Source organism: Bos grunniens, chromosome 11 (genome assembly GCF_055505025.1).
Source record: "Bos grunniens cultivar Pamir isolate PY7600 chromosome 11, Bosgru_T2T1.0, whole genome shotgun sequence".
Taxonomy (NCBI): Eukaryota; Metazoa; Chordata; class Mammalia; order Artiodactyla; family Bovidae; genus Bos; species Bos grunniens.
The window spans coordinates 35,069,242-35,090,774 of NC_141175.1; the positions used below are offsets into that span (position 1 = coordinate 35,069,242).

General features: G+C 44.7%; 1 protein-coding gene across 2 annotated transcripts in view; it reads left to right on the forward strand.

Annotated features, from left to right (window-relative positions):
• The window catches only part of DPYSL5 (dihydropyrimidinase like 5), an 86,889-nt gene that overhangs the window by 47,286 nt on the left and 18,070 nt on the right, over window positions 1–21,533 (forward strand). The window contains exons 1-5 of one of the 2 annotated variants that reach the window (XM_086325956.1): window positions 6,184–6,323; window positions 15,068–15,226; window positions 17,306–17,485; window positions 18,299–18,367; window positions 20,543–20,587. In XM_086325956.1, coding sequence (XP_086182082.1) covers window positions 15,092–15,226; window positions 17,306–17,485; window positions 18,299–18,367; window positions 20,543–20,587 — 429 coding nt within the window. In that variant the 5' untranslated portion in view covers window positions 6,184–6,323; window positions 15,068–15,091. Of the gene's footprint in view, window positions 1–6,183; window positions 6,324–15,067; window positions 15,227–17,305; window positions 17,486–18,298; window positions 18,368–20,542; window positions 20,588–21,533 lie in introns of those variants that run through there. The other variant, XM_086325955.1, reaches the window with a different exon arrangement.

Consider the following 21,533-nt stretch of genomic DNA (forward strand, 5'->3'; position numbering starts at 1 on the left):
TTAGGCTCTTCCGTCCATGGGATTTTCCAGGCAAGAGTACTGGAGTGGGGTGCCATTGCCTTCTCTGAAAACCATCACTATTAATATAATAAACATATCCATCGCCCCCCAAAAGTTTCTTTGTGTCTCATAATCCTTTCCTGCTCCAAGTAACTATTGATCTGTTTTTTTGTCACTATAGATTAATTTGCGTTTTTAATATTTATATATAAATGGAATACTACAGTATGTATTTCTTTTTGCTCTGGCTTCTTTGACTCAGCATTATTAAGTTTTTGGCTATTACAGGTAAAGCTACTGTGAATATCTGTATCCATATGTTTGTGTCTACATGTGCTTACTATTCCTTGTGTAATTACCTTGAAGTGGGATGCCTAGAATATATGGTCAGTATACATTTAGCTTTTTAAGAATTGCCAAACTGGTTTCCCAAGGGCTTGTGACATTTTCTGTTCCTTCCACATTTTGTCATCACTTAGTTATGATCAGTCTTTCTCGTTCTAGCCATTCTAACAGATGTATCAGTCATAGTTCACTGTAGTTTTAAACTACATTTCCCTACTGTTGGATGTCTCTACACATGCTTGTTTACCCTCTGTCTGTCTTTGGTGAAGCATTTGCATCTTTTCCCTATGTTTTGAGTCATTGGGTCTTTTTTTAATGAAATGTAAAGAATAGGTAAATTTTTTTTTTCTTTCTGAGCTTAGTTGCTCAGTCATGTCCTACTCTTTGTGACCCCATGGACACTAGCCCACCAGGCTCTTCTGTCCATGAGGGATTCTCCAGGGAAGAATACTTACTTGAGTTGCCATTTCCTCCTCCAGGAGATCTTCCCATTTCAGGGGCTGAACCCAGGTCTCCCACATTGCAGGTGGATTCTTTACTGTCTGAGCTACCAGGGAAGCCCAAATATTTTTTTCTTTCTAGTTTTATTGAAATACACTTGGTTTATATAAGCACTGTATGAGTTTAAGATGTATAGAATAATGATTTGATTTATATATGGCATGAAATGATTACCCCCAATAAGTTTAGTAAATGTCCATCATCCCATATGTTAATAAATACAAAATAAAAGAAAAAGAAGAAGTTTTTTTTCCTTGTGATGAGAATTCTCAGGATTTACTCTCTTAACAGCTTTCACTTATAATATTCAGCAGTGTTAATTATATTTATCATGTTGTATATTACATCAATGGGCTCCCCAGGTGATGCAGTGGTAAAGAATCCACCTGCCAATGCAGGAGATGCAAGAGATGTGAGTTGGATCCCTGGGTCAGGAAGATCCCCTGGAGGAGGAAATGGCAACCCACTCCAGTATTCTTGCCTGGGAAATCTCATGGACAGAGAAGCACGGAGGACTACAGTTCATGGGGTTGCAAAGAGTCAGACACCACTGAGCGACTGAGCACAAATATTTGCACAACATTACAACCTTAGTACTTATTACCTTATAACTAAAAAATATGGAATGCTTCACAAGTCTGTGTGTCGTCCTTGTGTGGGGACCACAGTGAGCACTATGTGTCTTCTTTTTTTGTTTGTCTTTAATTAGAGGATAGTTGTTTTACAGATCGTTTCTGCCATACATTAACATGAATCAGCCATAGGTATACATATGACCCCTCCCTCTTGAACCACCACCACCCCACCTCCCACCTCATATTTGTCTTCTTTTTATTGGTTTGTCAGAGTTGTTTAAACATTCTAGCTACAAGTCGTTTGTTGGGTATATTTTTTGCAAATATCTTCTCTCAGGTGCTCCTCTTGATTTTCTTAACACTGCCATTGGAAGAGCAAAAGTTTTTCATTTTGAAGTCAGTTTATAGATTCTTTCTTTCATAGTTTGATTTTTGTGTTGTAATTGAGAAATTTTTTGCAAAATCCAAGGTCATTAAGATTTTCTTCTATGTTTTCTTTTGGAAGTTATATAACACTAGCTTTTACATTTAGGTCTGTGATTCATTTTAAGTTAGTTTTTAAATATGATATTCAGTTCGTCACATATGGCTATCCAATTTTTCCAGCATCATTTGTTGAAAAGATCATCCCATGTCAAAAATCAGTTGACCATATATGTGTGGGTCTATTTTAGCACTCTTTTTTCTATTCTTCCGATCTATTAATCTAGCTTTATACCAATATGACATATTATAGTTTTATAAGTCTTGAAAGCCAGTAGTATGTTTTCCAACTTGCCATTTATTATTATTATTGCTTCATTACTTTATTGCCCTTTATAATTATTATTATTACTAATATTTTAAAGTCGGACATGACTGAGCGACTGAACTGAACTGAACAATTTTATTTATATATTTATTTATTTGGCTGTGTCCGGTCTTCATCGTAGCACACAGGTTCCTCAAACTTCCTGTGGCATGTGGAGTCTTTTTAGTTGCAGCAGTTGAACTGTTAGTTGGGGCCTGTAGGATCTATTTCCCCAACCAGCAACCAAACCCTCAGGTCTTCTGCATCGAGAATGCAGAGTCTTAGCCATTGGACCACCAGGGAAATCCCTGTCCTTCTTTTTCAAAGTTGTTTTGGCTATTCTATCTCCTTGGAAGCAAACTTTTTTAGTGCTGGCTGTAAACTAAAAATTTAAGAGAACTGTAAACTGAGTGCATTAACCAAGCACTTGATAAACATTTTCAGCCCTTAGCATGGTCCCTTTCTGTTAGCTAAAAGTAAAGAATTTTCTCTAAATTTTTCTAGTTATTTGGAGAGAAAAAAATCTGTGATGTGTGTGTGTGTGTGTGTGCTGAAAGAAACTTAATTGGGTGCTGGGGGTTCAGATGAGGTTCATAAGGATTTTGTCTTCTGTGGTACTTGGCTACATATTGATCTTGATATATTATCTTCACAAGATCCAGATTTTTTTGTACAATAAATTGTGATGATGTCATAGGGAAGAGTTTGCTCTGCTCCTTCTTGCTCCCTCTTTGTGCATTTAGAGTCAGCAGAGAAGAGACACAGACTAGATTAGGGGAAAACTTCCACGAGCTGAAATTCCATCCCTTTAGCTGTTGCCACTCTCAAGCTTTTCGTCTGTCAGGTTTCCGTTCTGTTTGGTACCCTTATTATCACCAGGCCTAGGCTGTACTCTTTCCTGGTGTGCTGCCCTGACTCTCACTTTGCCAGTCGTAAGAAGCTGCATTTTATTTTATTTTTTATTATTTTTTGGCTGCACTGTGCAGCCCGTGGGATCTTTGTTTCCCAATCAAGGTTAGAACCCACACCCCCTGCATTGGAAGCATGGAGTCTTAACCACCGGACCACCAGGGAAGTCTCCTGCCAGGCTTAAGATAACTAGAGCACATACTGGGGCAAGCAGTCAAGCTCTGAATCTCTAAGTCCCAGACTTAAAGGCCTGTCAAAGAGTCTATTTTTCCTGCTGTGTGGAAAATACAATGTTCAGAATGGAGCCTGTGGAGCCTCTGGTGGGTTCGGGGCTCCCAGACCCCCAGCTGGCACCTGGCAGTGCCTGGCTCTCTGTGGGACCTGCAGCTAGCTTCCAGCCCTGGCCCCTCCAGTAGGGCTGGTCTGAGCTGTCAGTTCAGCACTTCTGTATTCCTTACACCCTTTTCATCATCTTTTAAAGTCTCCCACAGGCAGGCCTTCTTTTCCTTCCTTTCCAGGTAGGGAAGCTGAGTCTCAGGGAGTGAAATACCATGCCAAGTTTTTAACAGGCATGGGCCTTGGTACCTCCCCAGCCTTGACTCCGGCCCACATTCCCCAACATCAGTGACCAGGGTGGCCCCTGGGCAGCCTCCCTCAGCAGTTTGACACTGTTATCACTGAAATTTGGGACCAAAATGAAGACTTGCCAACATTGGAGTAGATGAGGGAAGAAGAGCAAGTGGGGTTACATGTGGTTTATTTCTGTACTGATGATAAACCCCTCCTCTCTGGCATCTGTGGGCAACCTGGGCTTTTAATAAAGATGGTCATGCTCTGCTTGCCTGTAAACTTTCCACCTTTGAGTTTGGAAGGGGCTTTGCTAAGGAGGAGGATGACAAAAGGCGTCTCTGGGCTCTATTTTAGAACTGTTTTCTGAGGCCCCTTGCCTTCTCAGAAGCTGGCAGCCACTTTCTCTCTGCCACATAACTCCCTCTGAGAATCCTCTCCCGTCTCCATGGTAACTGCATGTCGGGAGACAGCCTGCTCTGTTCTGTGGCTTTGTATTAAACACAATGAATTTAAATCGGGTGCTCGGCAGTGAAGATAATCATTCTGGATTAGAGGGACGCCTGGAGCTCCTCGTTTCATAATTTTAGATGTTGGCACAATTCTCAGCTTTCGTCCTTGTAATTCAAGCCCAAGCCCCACCTACCCCTCTGTTTCTAAACTGCAGTTAGATCCAATTTCACTTGGGCTTTCCTCCATCCTTTGACAGAGGAATCTTGGAGCCCGGGAGCCCCGCAGTTATGCCAGGGCTATCCTGAGCCCTGGAAGGGGCGGTATCGTGTGAAAGAGACATGGGACTCCAGAGACAGATGGACACTCATTCCGTCTGGCTGCATGATTTCCTCTGAGCCCCATTTTTCTTATCTATAAAATGAGAAGAGTAAGCTCTACCCTACAGAATCATATATTTTTTTAAAATTTTTATTGTGATAAGATATATATATATATATATATATATATATATATATATATATAGGGCTTCCCTGGTGGCACTAGTGATGAAGAATCTGCTTGCAGTGCAGGAGATGCAGAAGACTTTGTTGGATCCCTGGGTCAGAATATTCCTGCCTGGAGAATTCCATGGACAGAGGAGCCTGGCAGGTCACAGTTCATGAGGCCACAAAGAGTCGGTCTCGGCTAAGCGCACACACAAGATACATATAACATGAGATTTCTCATTTTAACCATTTTAAGTGTACATTTCAGTGACATTAAGTACATTCACAATGTTGTCACCACAATAATCCATCTCTAGAACTTTTCCATTGTTCCCAACTGAAACTCTGTCCTAAGTAAATACTAATTTCCATTCTCCCCACTCCTCCCAGCCCCTGGAAAACACCATTTTACTTTCTATCTCTATGAAGTTGATTACTCCAACTTTATGAAAGTGAGATCATACAGTTTTTGTCCATTTGTGAATGGCTTATTTCAGAGAGCATAATGTCCTCAAGATTGAACCATGTTGTAGCATGTGTCATGATTTCCTTCTTTTTTGAGGCTGGATAACATTCACTTCCACTTTATGTACATACCACATTTTGTTTATCCATTCATCTGTCGATCGACACGTGGTCGCTTCCGCATTTTGGCTATTATGAAAAATACTGCTACGAACATGGGTATACAGATATCTGAGTCCTTGCTTTCAATTATAGAGTCATTTTGAGGACCAAATAAGAGAATAAATATTAAGAACATTGCACAGAGCAGGCTGTCAGTAAATGTTCATTTCACTCCTGAAAGTGAGTTCAGCCCAGGTGCTACCTGCCACAAGGGTCCAATGGCTTCTGTGGGAGGGGGGTCACCTTGTGCTACTGGGCTGCTTCTGTGTGCCTGGGACATGTGAATCTGTTGAGCCTGGGGAATTAACACAATTCATTTCAGGGTTTAAAGGGCCTGTCTTACCTATGGAAATGTGTGTCGTTTCATGATGAAAACCATGCATGTTTTTACATTTCTCCCACCATTTGGTATTATTTCCGATTACAAAGTGAGAAAATGTTATGGCTGATGTATATAATTCCCTATTTCTGGTCTATTTTAAGTATAGCCTCTGGGAGACCCTGAATCTGCGGTGGGATTGCTCCAGGCTATGAGGCTCTGCCCTTAGTTCCTATTGGTTGGTACCAGATCTATTCTCCATGTTACCCAAGAGTATGAGATTTGGAGTAAAAATACCTAGATCCCAGTCTTGTTTCATCTCTCAAAAACTGAGATGGTGGAAACATCTGTCCAACCCAGTGTTTGTGAAGATTAGGTGAGGGCAGCCTTTGCTGTGCAAGTGACTCTCCTCGTGCACCTCTTGGGGGCGACATTGCAATCTTGGTCTGCATCCCTCCCTGAGAGTTTCTCTGGGTCTAGTTTCTTCCAAAAGCTTCCATGGTGGGGATTACTCTCTTGCTGCCTGGGGTCCCTCCAGGGATGAGAATCCCAGAGCCGAGGAAGCATCTTTCTCTACCGGGTCCTCTGAAATTAGCCTTTCCAGACTCAGCCGGAGCTTCTGCCGCCAGCCCTGGAGAGGGCCAGCACCTCTTTGTCTTACGAAAGGAATTTGCAACAGAAGGGAAAGGGGAGCAATGCACAGCCTCCTGACCGGTGCCTGACCCAGCTGCTCCCCGCAGCGCAGCGATCAGGTCTGTTCTTTATTGATGGGGCTGAAGGGAGGAGGGGATGTGGGATTTCACACTGAATCTTGGAACTTTCTCTCAGCAGGCCTGTTCTTGCTTGCAGCTTGTTGTGTTTTGTGCGCCCAGGGCCTATCTGTGCAGCAGGAGCCAGGCCGGCTTAAATCGGGTATGCCCACTGTCCTTGAGACCTGCAAATTACCCTGCTCTGCTCGCCCTGGGAGGGGGGGCCTGAGTTTCCTGCGAGGGTGTCTTAACTTCTAGGGCAGCTCACCTCCGCTTGAAGCCAGTGAACCAGGAAGATGCTTGCTTTGGTGACAGGGTTTTCTTGGCTTCCATAACCCCATGCCAGCCTGCCCTTCCTCCTCCCTCTTGGCTCTCCTCCCCATCGTCTTGTCTTTGTCTAACTCCTCTCCTCTGTGGTCGCCTCTCGGGATCCTATCCTAGATTGCCTTCTCCTCTTCCCCACCTTCTCTCCCCAGGTGATCTGTTACTGATGACTCCCATGTCTGCAGCTACATCTTAGGCACCTCTGCGCACCTGCCTGAAACTCAGCACATCCACCACAACCCCACTTCTCTACTGGGAGCCCTCCTTCCGGGAATGGCACCCCCATCGTCCCAAGCCAGAGAGCACTTGCTCAAGACCACAGGACTTTTCAGACCCAGGTCTGCCAGGCTCCAGAGTTCAGGCCTCTCCCACCAGAACCTCCCACCTCCACACACTATCAGCGAATAGAAACATATCTTGAACAAATGCAAAAATTCAAATGTCACTCTCGGCCCCAACCTGACTCTGCTCTGGGACCCCTCCCTGGTTTTGGCTGCGCTAGACCTCACCTGGACCCCTTTGTCGGCCGTCCCTGGCCCCTGGGTGCCCACTCCCTTGGCAGTCCCAGCCTGATTTCTCTGTCCCTGCTCCTGACTTCAAAGAACTGGCCCCTGAACATGGCATGTTCAGTTCAGCCCTCTCTTGTTGATTCTGTAGTGCATCTTCCATATGCTTTCTTTACCTCCATCTTGGCTCAGACCAACACTTCTCATTTTCCCAGAACTTTCCCTCTGTTTTGCTAAGTCTGGGACCGGGCCTGGGCACCCTCAGCTCCCCTCCATGTCACCTCGGGTCACCTCCTCCTCTATCTACCTCCCTCTAGAACGGATGGGGAGAGACATGCTTCCCAGTCTAATAGAAGTGCAACCCTCAGTTTCTTCACTTGAACAATGGGGATAATACATGTATTTCACAGGACTGTTGTGAAAAACAAGCACAGAGCGTGTGCTCAGTGGATATTGGTTATTAGCGATTTTCACCTCTGCTCCAGTGTCTCAGTCAGCTCTACCTTAAGATGTCTAAAAACTCTCCTCTGTCCTAAATTTGGTGGCTCCTCTCCTGATACTGTTTTTTCAGCATACAGTCATTAAACCTCCCCTGTTATTTACATCACATCCTCTTCTGTCATTAAACCTAGTTGCTGCTTCTTCCTAGAAATGGGTTTCACATATGACCTTCATCCCAATCCCCAAGTTGAAATTCATCTTCAAAGCACTGCAGTTGAGTTTGCACTGTATAGTCAGAGTCACGTTATGGAGTCTTTTTCACGTTCTCTCTCTGCCTAGAAGCCTGTCGTGCCGACAGACATGTCCAAGGATGGGGGTGACCAGAGTCCTCTCTGTAAATGTGCTCCTCAACCCCCACACTCCCGAAGCCCCTCATCACCACCACCTCCACAACACACTTTGCTGACCTATGGAATCCAAGGTCACCAAGGCCCACCCACTTTGGTCATAATCAGTGCTGCCTCAACCAAACCAGCCAGGTCTTTTCTCTGTCCTCCAGCAGTGTCCCCGGCTCTGCCCACATCATTTCCTGCCCCAGAGGGTCACGTCCTGCCCGCTTCCCGCCTTAAGCCTTCCCATCCTGCTGTGTCCTTCCCCGCCCCTTGTCTTTTGTTGAACTTGATGATGCTGTCACCATTGAGGAAAGTTATCTTGTGCTGCTTTGTACTCTCCTTATTTTGAAGTCATTTCTATTAGAAATGAACCTTTTTGTCCAGTTTGCTAACTGTACTTGTATTTCTCACATAAGCATCTTAAGGTATATTTCTCACTTCTTCTGGAGCATCTGATACACTTAACATGGTGTGCACATTTGTGTTACCCAGAAATTATGCTTAGTGTTCACTCATATTTACTCATATTTACTGGGCTCCTACTATGTGTGGGTACCATCCTTGGTGCTTTACACACATTATCTCATATAATTCTCATAGTAACCCCACAAGCGGTATATTATTACTCCATTTTACCAATGAGGAAAATGAAGCTCAAAGAGATTAAATAACTTGCCCAAGATTTTGTAACTATAAGTGATGGAGCTAAGATATAAACCTAGATCTGTCTGGTTCTTGTCACTCTACCATTTTGCCTCTTAATATAGCAATAATGTGCTTTTAAATGGCAGGCAGATTAAGTGTGGGAAAATGTTCTTTTCCCAAAGTATATTGCAGGTTGAATGTTGCCTGTCTCCTCTGCTGAAAATTCAAAGAATGAAGGGTGAGTTTTAGATATGGTAATGCTGTGAGAGCACAGCAAGGTCAGGAGGTGGGACCGTGCCCTGGATGAGACAATAGAGGCTGGGACCCGGAAGGTAGGAGTAAACAGTAAAAGGAAGCTTAGAAGTGCAATTCATTATAAATGTGCAATTTAGAGAAAACCAGTCAGCTGCAGAATGAACTCAACTGGTCAATAAAAGGCCTGGGAGCTGTGTGCAGCCGGAGGAACAATCATGTGTTCCTTGGTATCTGGGAGAAAAGGTGTTTCTGGGGAGGGTTTATGCTGTCTTGTTTGTTTTTCAGAGAAAAGGAGCATTTGATAAAAAGTGTTGGGGAGACTCTAAGACAGAAGGGGACTTCCCTAATGGTCCAGGGGTTAAGACTCTGCACTTCCACTGTAAAGCACGCGGGTTCGATCTCTGGTTGGGGAATAGGGTGCAACCAAAAAAGATAAAAATAAATTAAAAAAAAAATAAGAGGGTGGAGGCAGTGGTCAGCATTCCAGTGGCCTGGCAGGGAGTTATGGCAGAAAGAGTCATGGTCCTGAGCCCTCAACGTGAGCTGGATGAATTGACAGTAAAGCCAACATAAACTTGTTAAAAGCATGATCTCCCTAGATCACGTCAGTGTAACTGATAAAAATGTGGGACTCCTCATTCAAAAATTAAGAATTTCAAGACGACAGCAGGGATTAAACCAGGACAGAGCCCTTCTAAATGCAGGGCACTGTGGGGCTGCACAAGCCATATACCCATGGAGCTGGCTTTGGCTGGTGGGTGTATGTTTCAGGATGAGAAAGGTGTTTACTGAGTGCCAGGCATGGTTCTAAGCACCATCATACATCATCTCATTTGACAAAACGCTCAGGTCCTTCTTTTGAGCGTCTCTCAAATCCCAAGGAGCGCTGCTGCTTAAGAGCTGGCTTTCCAGAGGGCCTGTAAGCAGTCAACAGATATCTGAAGATGAAGGAAGTTATTCAGCACAAGGGAGAAACCACTGAGCTGGTTATTTCTTTTCTCTGTACTTGAAGCAAATATGAGTAAAAGATGGAAGATAATTTCAATGTGAAAAGAAAAGGAAACAGTTCAGCAATTCCAAGAGAAGCAGATCCATTTGAACAAGTGATGACTTTCTCAGTCATGTTAAGAAATGTTAAAATGTTTGCATTGGACTTAGTTTACAAAGCATATACAAACACTTGTTATTTGGGAGACTTCCCCGGTGGTCCAGTGGTTGAGAATCCGCCTAGCAATGCAGGGGATACAGGTTTGATCCCTGGTCAGGAAGCTAAGATCCCACATGTCTTAGGGCAAGTAAGACCATGCAGCCAAAAAAAAATTGTTATTTGATTCTCAGTGCAGGATTGTTCCCTCTGTGAAATTTGAGTTGCCCTTAATCTGTACATCTAGGTAGTAGCAGATCTAGCTCTTCTGATTCCAATAACCTCCCCCAAACACCCCCCCTTTCTTGAGCATCAGTGTGAAAAAATGACCCAGGAAGTCCTTCCCTCATTCCTAATGAAAAACCCCACAGATAAGCTCAGGCCCAAGTGCCTTCTCAACATCATGGTACCAAGTTTGTGTCTTGACCTGTTGGTTCTTGGCCTGGGAGTAAGAGAATCAAACTTTTTCCTTTGAGATGCAGAGTGGAGGGGTAGAGAAAAAAAAGAAAAACATTGTTACTGGGAACTCAGCAATATGTGACTACACCTGCAGCAACATAGGAAATGCTACAGAGTGACCCTCCAGGTTTGTCCTGACAAAATCAGGAAAGGCCAAGGCACTATTCTTTCCAACTCTGTGATATCAGCAAATAAATTACATATGAAATTTCTTTTCAACTTGCTGAGCAGGTCCACAGTCAGTACAAAGACCCCCGAGTGCCCACAGTGGTCTACCCACAGTGGTCTGTAACTTCTGAAGCGTAAAAATGACATTTATAACAATAGGTTTAGGTTGAGTTCAGTATGAGTTCCTGCCAAGTGTATGCCTGGGAACTGTATCATAAAATGGATCACTATTACGTAGACTGGTTTTCCTTAGGGGGCAAGTGGAAGTGACATGACTGGGCATCAAATCAATCCAGATTTACCCAGCAGTATGTCATCAATATCAAAAATAAAATAATGGCAACCCTTTGAAGTAAAATTCTGTTTCATGTCCTGCCAAATGGATGTAATGATGCTGTGTCTGCTGGTTAAACAAATGGTCCTAAAGTCCATATTAACTCAGTAGTGAGAGATGTCAGGTCTACATTCACAATAGAAAGGAATGCCACATGCACAGTGGGGAATGCTTGGCTGGAAAGTAGTTTATGTCAAAAAAAAAAAAACCAAGGGCTTGGGTTGATAAGTGGGCCATTCTGGTCAGCCACCAGGTTCCAGGAGGCCCTGCTGAGTTAGCTGTTCCATGGTCGAGTCTGGCATGATTGGAGATGCTCATGTGTTGGGAAGGAGCAGTTCTACTTCCTGGCAGCATATACCCTGAATGCAGGGACTGCCCTGGTGTGGGTGAGGATGCGCCAGGACTATGCATAGCAATGTCCCTGAACTCAGAAATGAATACATGCCCGGAGGAGTGTTCATACAGTGAATTAATTAAAGTAAATGAAATATCTGTACTTAAATCAATCTTAAAGATGTCAAATTTAAAAAGCAAGTTGCAAAAGAACATGGAAGTTATAAAACCATTTGTGTACCTTTTTTTAATTTGCAAAGCAAATACAGTGAAAGTGCAAAACGGATGGGAGAAGTTTATATCAACCTCAGTGTTGAGGGATGGAAATTTTAAGATGAAGAGCTCTTATTATATTGAAAATATTTTCCTTCATTTTTTAATTAAAAATATGTAAGGTAAATACGGTAAAAAGTTAACGTCTGTTAAATCTGAGTAATGGATTCATGGGTATGTGTTGTATTATGTTCTGTACTTTTACTGTATGGTTGAAATGTTTCATACCTTTAAAAGAAAGTATTTTAAGCACATAAACATGGCTGACTAAATTTCAAATGGCTTTAGTTTCCCTCAGATTTATTTTTATGTATATTATGAAAGTAATATAGTCTAAGAGAGAAATTTCAGAAAATTAGAAAAAAAATAAATTACTCAGAATCTCATCATCCAAAAACAGTCATTGTTAATGTGTTGGTATATTTCCTTCCATTTTGTCTCTTTGTGTGGGTGTGTCTGTATTCAAACACACTTCTAAAGCCTCTTGGGTACACACATTGAATGCTGCCTTTTCACTCATTATAGCATCACCCCTGTTCCCTGTTGAGACTTAGCCTCCATGAACGTCATTTCTACCGATTTCTAAAGATCTTTCACAGCTTCCTTTTCTTGCATAAACACAGTTCTGAACATTCAGCAGTCACACAGTCACATTGCCTTTTGATGATCGTAAACATCATCCTTCTGAAAGCCTCCGGAACAGGATTGGGTCACGCTCTGCTGTTGATTTCTATAAGGCTGTTTTGTGTGGGATGACAGTAGAAAGGTCTGTCACATCTGTGATACCACATTCCCGCGAAGACTGAGCTTGTCGGCATTCATTCCGTGGGTGGGAGCTGTGCATATTTTAGAAGCCAGCTCTGTGTGTATCTTGCCTGGGAGGAAACCAGCGCTTTTGCATCCAGCATCTGCTCTGGGCTCCAAACCTGCAGCTGGAGGAATGTTTACTCCTGTTAAGCTCGCTTTGAGGCCTGGGGTAACAGCAGTAATGACTATTCCAGTTATTTATGTGTCCTTTGCAGCTGATAGTTGCTCTCACATCCATTGCCACCTGACCTTCTCTGAACCCCCAGAGGTAAGGCACAGAGCAGAGTAGACACACAGGATTACAACCAGTAAATGTGATAGTCAGGACCACTGTTGGATGCTTTTGACTCCTTCCAGAACACTTTTCAGTTACTATCCTTGGACCCAGGCAAGAGGAGTCTCTGCCATGAGTTCTGGACTCCAGGTGACCTCCAGGCCCATAGCCCACTGTACCAAAATCCTGGACTATACTCTGGGGCCCTGGAATCCACTGACAAAGGGTCTTAGCACTGCCAGGGCCTGTATTAGCCTGTATCTGTCTGCTTGGAGGCCAGACCCCCACTGTGTGCACACCAAGCCCCAGGGCAGCATCTTGCAGGGGTGAGCAGAGCTTAGATCTGCAGCTGCAGGACGGATCTAGGGTTGGGGGGTGTGGGCTGGAGGCAGACGCAGAGGCTGGAGGCCAACATCTCCTGCAGTGTATCTCAGAACTGCAAGGACTCTGAGAATTGCGAACTCAGGCCTAGCCTTCTCAGTCATTATGAAGTTGTATCTGTTACAGTAGGTGCCTAGAATATATTCTATATAACAGTTTGTTAGCTTGATCTGAGCCAACCTGGAGATTCAACAGGTAGATCTTTTCCACTCTCAGAAACCCACAGATATTAAGAACTGTCTTGGCTCTCTTATTCCACTGTGTTGTTTCCAGGTTCCCTTCTTCTTGACGCAAGGCCACAGATGGACGAGGGAGTGCAAAGGAAAACAATCTAGAACCCCAGAAGAAGTAAAACAATTTAGTGTGTAAAATCCCAATATACCAGACACCCCCATGTCCACACATAAAAGCAAGAAATGCATTTCAGGACAAAATAGACTACAACCACCTGCTACAAGGGTGAATCAGCCTGGCACCATCCAGCCAAATCCGAAATAGAAGCCAGCTAGCAAAGCTACAATCTGGTGCTCTTCCCCTTCCTACGTCTCTCTGCCTCCCACATCACGGGTCCTACGTGTGAACCGAAGAACTAGCACCCTCTGTTGGTTACTTCAAGTTATGAAAGAAGTCAGGCCAGGACAACAGGGCGACAAGTCTCACCCACCCAGCCAGGGTCTGCATGGAAAATCAGTGTTGCAAGAGTTTTCATTTTAATTGTTTGTTGGCCACTGAACTAATTTTTTTCAGTTCCTTATTACCCAGCAATATTTCTGATTTTTGATGAAGGATTTAACTGAATAGAGAAGCATGAAATCATTAAGACAGTTTCATTGTGCTGATTTCCTCCCATACAGAAAACAGAGATAAACAACTAAATTCTGAATAATTACTCACACATATTAGGACAAAACTTTACAAAGTGATACTTCTCTTGACTTTCACAGCCATCCAACGAGGTAAAGACGCTGCATCAAAATATTTTTTAAATGATAGGGATAATGTTAGTCGCTCAGTCGTGTCCAACTCTTTGCAGCCCCATGGACTGTAGCCCGCCAGGCTCCTCTGTCCGTGGGATTCTCAAGGCAAGAATACTGGAGTGGATTACATTCCCTTCTCCAGGGGATCTTCCCGACCCAGGGATCAAACCCTGAGTAATTTTTCACTGATAAATCAGACAGGGACCTAAAATGCTATCGCAAACAAGTCAAATGGAAATAATGTTCTTGGAAAAACTAAAAACAAAGATAACAATTTGAAAATGTCTATAAAAACTTTGACCAGAATTGCTTAATGAAATGTGAGAGAATAAAACAAAACAATATATTCAAATTAATATTTTATTCATTATGGTTTACATATATATCTGTAACTATATACAGATATACATGTAATATTTTATATATATAAAATATTACAAATAATATTTTAAAATTACCTCATCTATATATTCAGGGCTTCGTTTGTGGCTCACCTGGTAAAGAATCCACCCACAATGCCGGAGACCTGGGTTCAATCCCTGGGTTGGGAAGATCCCCTGGAGAAGGGAAAGGCTACCCACTCCAGTATTCTGCCCTGGAGAATTCCATGGACAGTATAGTCCATGGGGTCGCAAAGAGTCGGAGGCGAATGAGCAACTTTCACTTCACTTCACTCATATATTCAAGTTGGTCGGAAATCATTTGGGGGGAATTGTCTCATTGGGAAATAGAGGCTGAGGAAACACACTAAGTGGTTTTTCCAAAGCACCGAGCCACAACCCAAAATGAGGAAGAAGCAGCTTTGTGTGTTGGATCCACAGTAATGACGAAGGTTATACCCTGGCTCCTGTGTGTGACCCAGGAACTCCAGACCCTCGCAGTTTCCCGAACACTGCTGCACTTGGACCCCCTGCCTCCTATGTGGGAGAGTCAGTGGTTGTCCTGAATATCCACCTGAGGACCCAGTGTCTCCCCATGCAGCGACCCACATGTGGGTAGAAATGTAACCGGATGGCTTTTCCCGTCTCCCTCAGGCAGCACTCGTTGGAGGCACCACCATGATCATCGGCCATGTCCTGCCTGACAAGGAGACCTCCCTTGTGGAAGCCTATGAGAAGTGCCGGGGTCTGGCCGACCCCAAGGTTTGCTGTGACTATGCCCTCCACGTGGGGATCACCTGGTGGGCTCCCAAGGTAACAGTGCTGGGTGGAACCCTGAAAGGAGAACCAGTGCTCTTGTTGGCGGAGGGGCCATTTAGTGGGTGACGCTGTGGGTGACCAGCTGACACTGTGGCCAGCTGTGGGTGACGCTCTCCTACAGTGAGGAATGTCCCTCCCACCAGCATCCTAACTCCCCCAAATGCTAAAACAAAAAACACTTAAGATTCTATGTGGCAGGGGCTGTCTTGCTTAATTTAAAGAGCCAGTTTTCCAGCACATACACAGGGAGCACCAGCTCCTTGCTCTGACCACCAGGCTATCAGCGTGTCCTGACACGCTTTACATTAGGTACCACTGGCACAGAAGGGGTCGCTGCTGAGTAGTGGGGTCAGCCCCCAGGGTCGAATCATTTTGTGCTGGAAGTAACAGCACTGAGGTCTCAGAACAGAGGGTCCTGTCCTGGCTCAGTGCCGCCTGGTAAGAATGGATCTTACCATCTTCCCCAGAAAGAATGGGTGCTTCTTTCCTGCTGGGCTCCAGCTCCTGCTCTAAACGCCCTGAGGCCATCTCCCACTGGGCCCTGTCTCAGTTCAGCCTCTGTGCCCCTGGCTATCCTGGCCTCCCGTTGCCCAGGCTCCAGGGCCAGAGTCTAAGCCCTGCTCCCTGGCTTCCCACTTCCTTGTTCTTCCTGAAAACAGATTCACAGGCATTTAGACTTTGCTTCACTTCTGGAGTTTTTACTGCTTATTGCCCCTGGGAAGCAGCCCGAATATTCATTCTTTCATCAAGTGTTCATTAATCACCATGTGCCAGTACTTGAGTGGGTGCCCTAGGATCTTAAAAATAAACAAGCATTGAGAGATTTTACAAAGTTCTCCAGCTGGGGACCCTGACCTAAAGAGCCTGACTCCCTTCTGAGCTGGTAACTAAAAGCCTGACTGCACTTCTGCCCTCGAGTACAAGCCTTGATTGTGAGATTCACCCAGTCTCACTCATTACTTCCAAAAGGGTGCTCATGAAAGGCTGCAGAGCCACCCAGCTCCCACATGAAGACTCCCCTCCTGGTACCGGGCAGAAGATGCCATCTATTCCTAATGCCAGCCATCCCTTATTTTAGATGGAGGTTTTGTCCAATTCAGACACCCTCCTGGGTGGGTAACCCCCTCCTACCCTGAGCCTCTCTCCCTTCCCTCCCCCATCAAGGGACTGGAATCGAGGATCCACTCAGATCCTCAACATTGAGGCCAAGCCAGTCATCTCTAACTCCCCAGAGATTGTGGCGACTTTCATGTATCTAGAATTTTAAATTCTTTTCTATGGTAATCAAAATTTTTTTCTAATTATAGATTTTAAAAATAGAAAAGAAAGGAAGCCCATAATCCAGTCACCCCCAATACAATGACCATTGCTATTCTAGCTCATTTCTTTCTGGTCTTTTTCATACCTGCTTTTTACATAGTAACTCTTTTGCTTTAAGGATGAGCATTTTCGATTTGGCTGCATGGTCTTCGTGACCATCAATGCCATGGCCACTCAGTGTTCTGTCAAGTAGATGAATCACAATTTATTTACCTACTGTCAGACCAGTGTTTCTTCCATTTTTTTCCCTAGTATAAATAGTATTGGGATCAATCTCCGTATTCACATAGCTTTATTTCATGTTTGGTTTTGTCCCTAAATTCGATTTTTCCCTAGGTCTCTGGATTTTTAGTATTAGTATGCCTTCTCTGTAACACCCCTTCCATTATGGGGATGGAGGGAACTGACCAAGCTATGAAAGTCATTAGTGCATTTACCAACAAGGCTGATTTGGAGACAGAAATATAGACAGGCTTATGTGATTCGAGAAACATGCCCAGATAGTGTTTCTATATTTGTAGCATGCTGGACCATTTTCAAAGCACTTCTGTGTCCATTTGCTCATCTGACCTCACAGCAGCCTGGGGAGTGGGAGGAGAGTGACATACTATGAGGTTACGGGTGGTCACGCAGCAACTCCATCCACTGAGCTACCTCTCTCCTCCATGCTGGGCCAGCCTCGGCCGGCCAGCCTCTGGATAATCTGTACCAGGTCTGTACCAGGTGACACTGCCTTTACGTTTTGCCCTGCAGGTGAAAGTGGAAATGGAGACCCTGGTGAGGGAGAAGGGAGTCAACTCGTTTCAGATGTTCATGACCTACAAGGACTTGTATATGCTTCGGGACAGCGAGCTGTACCAAGTGTTTCACGCTTGCAAGGATATTGGAGCTATCGCCCGAGTCCATGCTGAAAATGGGGAGCTCGTGGCTGAGGCAAGGCAGTAGAGAATATTGGGCAAGAGGGGGTGGGCACCAATTCTCAGAGGGATTCTTGACCACCTGTGACCCATCCTACAGGGTTCAGATAAGACAAATTCTAAAAGAAATTCTAAAAGAAAGTGTGAGATGTTAACACCCCAGATGATGGATCTTTGCCCCTAAATCCAAACTTTTCTAGTGTCTGTAAAAAAACAAATCTTCCTTTGTAGTTCAAAAGGGTTTCTAAGTCTTGAATGATGATATCTTCATTCTAATATGATATTTAAATTCTATTACCACAAGGAATGCAGAGCATCTCTAAGAAATGAGATGTGACATTAAAATAAGAATAAATAAGAGTCAGCCTTCCACTTTCCTGGACCTCCTCAGAGGAGCAGAGGTATTAGAGAGATCTTCTCACTGGGACCAAGACAGACAAGCCCCTTTTTACTCCTGGATCTTAAGAAAGACACTTGGGGTAAAGGCTAATCTAGGCATTTCTAGAAGCTGGAGATTTAACTAGATTTCCAGTGAGGAAATTCTGATTTTTCAGATCAATAAAGAGTGCATGTCTTTAGTGTCCCAGGCCTGTTGGCTGGTGACTGAACTGTATTTCTAAGAGGAAAAAAATATTTTCAACCATTATGAAGTGAGTCTCAGGGGAGCCCTGTATTAATCCTGCCCTTTTTAGAAGATGAGGATTACAGAAGTGAGAAAAGCAGCAAGCCTATTGGCATGGGCTGGGCTGAGCATACTTTATAGTCCCTTGGGTTATGTTTTTTGTATCTCTCTCATTCTCTCGATTTTCTTTCTTTTGCTATTATTCAGGGAGCAAAGGAAGCACTAGACTTGGGTATCACAGGCCCAGAAGGCATTGAGATCAGCCGTCCAGAGGAGGTGAGAAAGACGTCTGCATTCTTTGTCAACGTCCTTCCTATAGATTCACAGAATCTTTAGGATGCATGAGACATCTGTGAATACAGGTTGTCTGGTATTGCTTTCTCCATGGGTGAAATTCCCATCTGGAAGCTTCCCAAGGAGCAGCCTCCTCCATACTACAGCTGGGACTTCACTGGTGGCTCAGATGGTAAATAATCTGCCTGCAATGTGGGAGACCTGGGTTCCATCCCTGGGTCGGGAAGATCCCCTGGAGAAGGGAATGGCAACTCAGTCCAATATTCTTGCCTGGAGAATTCCATGGACAGAGGAGCCTACCAGGCTACAGTCCATTGGGTCGCCAAGAGTCAGACAGGAGTGTGCAGCTAATACTACTACCCTACTACACTGCTACTATGCTTCAGCTGACCAGGCCTTGAACTTCTGTGGGGAAGACCACTTTGGAGAAACAGACCCACCTGGGTTGGGTTCTGATTTCAAGGATCTGAGGGAGGCCATGTGAGCATGTGAGGGGTTGCAGTAGCCAAAATTAAATTGGGAGAGAAAAGACAGACTGAAAGAGCCTTCAGATGCTAGAAGAAACTCCAGGCTGTAAGCCAGTGAATCCGCATTTGGGGGCTGAGATCCCTTTGAGTGTCTGAGGAAAACTCTGGACTGTTCCCACTAGAAACAAGAGGCACATGTATGTGCTCTCTCCCTCTTTTCCTGTTCATCGCAAAGAATGGTAACTAACGCCTGCCCCTCCTCTGCCCTCTGATTTTACCCTCGCGTGGTTTTGCAGGACATTGACACAAATGCCCTCCAGTACCCATTTTCTGAAGAATTTGACTCTGGAGGATCACATTAGATAAATAATGCATTCTTGCCCTATGGCCCTGTTCAGATATCCCCCACCACTGGTGAGGAGAAAGCTATTTTCTGTTTCTTCAAAGCCTTAAATGCAGAGTGGTGCTTGGATGCCCATGAAGAATTGATGGGGAAGCCTTGAGGGATGAAGAGCTGGAGACAGGATGTGATGGTTCTACCATCTGACAGAAACTAAGTCAGCTTATACTGGGTCAGCCCTGTATAAGCCTTACTCCTGCCCTGGGTCTGTCCCTATCTGTCAGAGCCCTTGAATGTAGCTCCAGTCTGGGCACCTCAGAGCTGGTAGAGAAAGACACACCAACTTCAATAAAGACAATGCACTGAGAGTGCCCATGAGAACAGGGGTGGGTGGGTGATGGGCACAGGACTGCACTTTGTGGAGTTCTACCAGGAGAGGAGCAAGGCACTGACTGTAGTGGTAGTAAAAGCAAGAATTACCACCACCATCATCTACTGATTAAAGGGGAGCATCTGGGGAGATTTTGCTCCCCAGGGACATTTGGTGATGTCCAGAGTTATTTTGTTGTTCAGTCACTCAGTCATGTCCGACTCTTTGCGACCCCATGGACTGCAGCACGCCATGCTTCCCTGTCCTACACCATCTCCCAGAGCTTGTTCAAACTCCTGTCCATCGAGTCGGTGATGCCATCCAACCATCTCAACCTCTGTTGTTCCCTTCTCCTCCTGCCTTCACTCTTTCCCAGTATCATGGTCTCTTCCAGTGAGTCGGCTCTTTGCATCAGATGGCCAAAGTACTGGAGCTTCAGATATTTTGGGTTGTCCCAACTCAGGGGGAGGATGTTAATGGCATCTAGTAGGTAGAGGTGGCAGCTGCTGCTGAAGAGCCCACAATGTCCATTCAGCCTCCACCACAAAGAATTACCTCACACAAAATGTCAATAGTGTCAAGGTTCAGAAATCCTGATCTAGGCTAATTTCCAGCTTGAAATCAGTGTTGCTCCTTTGCTACAGTTCTGAGATGGCTGTGGAGAGAAGGCACCAGAAACCAGGGGAGGTGTTTTTGTTTGCTCTTGTTTTATTGCCTTTGAATTAAGCCCTGAGTAGCATCCAGGGAAGACACACCTGGAACACTAAGTCCTGGGATGCTCTTGAGGTGAACAGAGGTGTCTGGAACTTGGTGCCCCTGCTCAGGGTTTCCTCCCAGGCCAGTGTCTGTGGGTGCACTTGGCCCCTCCGGCTCTGAGTCAGACATTCCAGCACTTTCTACAGGGTGGGGTATCAGGCAGAGGTAAGCTTGCTTGGGGAGATGATGAAGTTTGTTTTCTTCCTGTCCTCTGTTCCTAACAGCTGGAAGCAGAAGCCACTCACCGAGTTATCACCATTGCAAACAGAGTAAGTAGACCCCAGATCACTCTCAGCCCATTTTCAACTCTGGGGTCAGAAACCAGCCTGGATGGTGGAGTCCCAATCTGCTCTGGGTGCTAGCACCAGGTCTGGCTCACAGGACCCCAAATGAACATCGTTTGCTAAATGAACATTGTTATTCCCACAGCCATGATAGGAGTGCTCCTTGCCACTGGCTGTCTGTTCCACCCCACTGAGCTTACTGACATCTGGTTCATTGCTCAAGTGGAAACAACTCCCAAGGAAGGCGAGGCAAGGTGGGGACCACAGAGCCTCACGGCAACTGGAATCTGTTTCTTCTAGAGGAACAAAAATTTTTACTTGGAGAATCACAATTCAGACCTCTAGCTCTGGGCCATTCGTGATTTTTTTCTTGGTACAGTTCAGGGTAAGGGGGCACTGATGCAGTGTCATGGTGAGAGCAAGCAAGAGACGTGACAAGCTTGATCAAAGACAAGCTTCTGGTCACATGCCAGTCAATCAACCATTCCAAGAGACTGTTTCATTATCTAAAATTGGAGTGAGGGTATCACCCACTCCTTACAGGATGGTTGTGAGCATCAAACAAATCATGGAAGGAAAAGCACTTTATACACAATAGAACACTGTATCAAGGTCATTTCCCCTCCTGAACTGTCACTAGAGGGTTCCCTTTGCTCAGATAATCCAAACTACCTTCTCTAAAACACTAGTTTTCTAAGTGCAGTCTCTGGACTAGCTGCTTCCACATTGTTTGTTAGAAATAGGAACTCAGAAACACAAATGCTCAGGCTTGTCCAGACCCACTGAATCAGAAACTGGGGGTGACGCCCAGCAATCTGTGTTTTAACAAGCCCACTAATGATTTTAATAGGCACTAACACTTGAGAACTTCTCCTCTGGAAAGACCTGGGCTACCTTGAAGGCCATGAGCAGAGGGTGAAGGGTGTGGTGT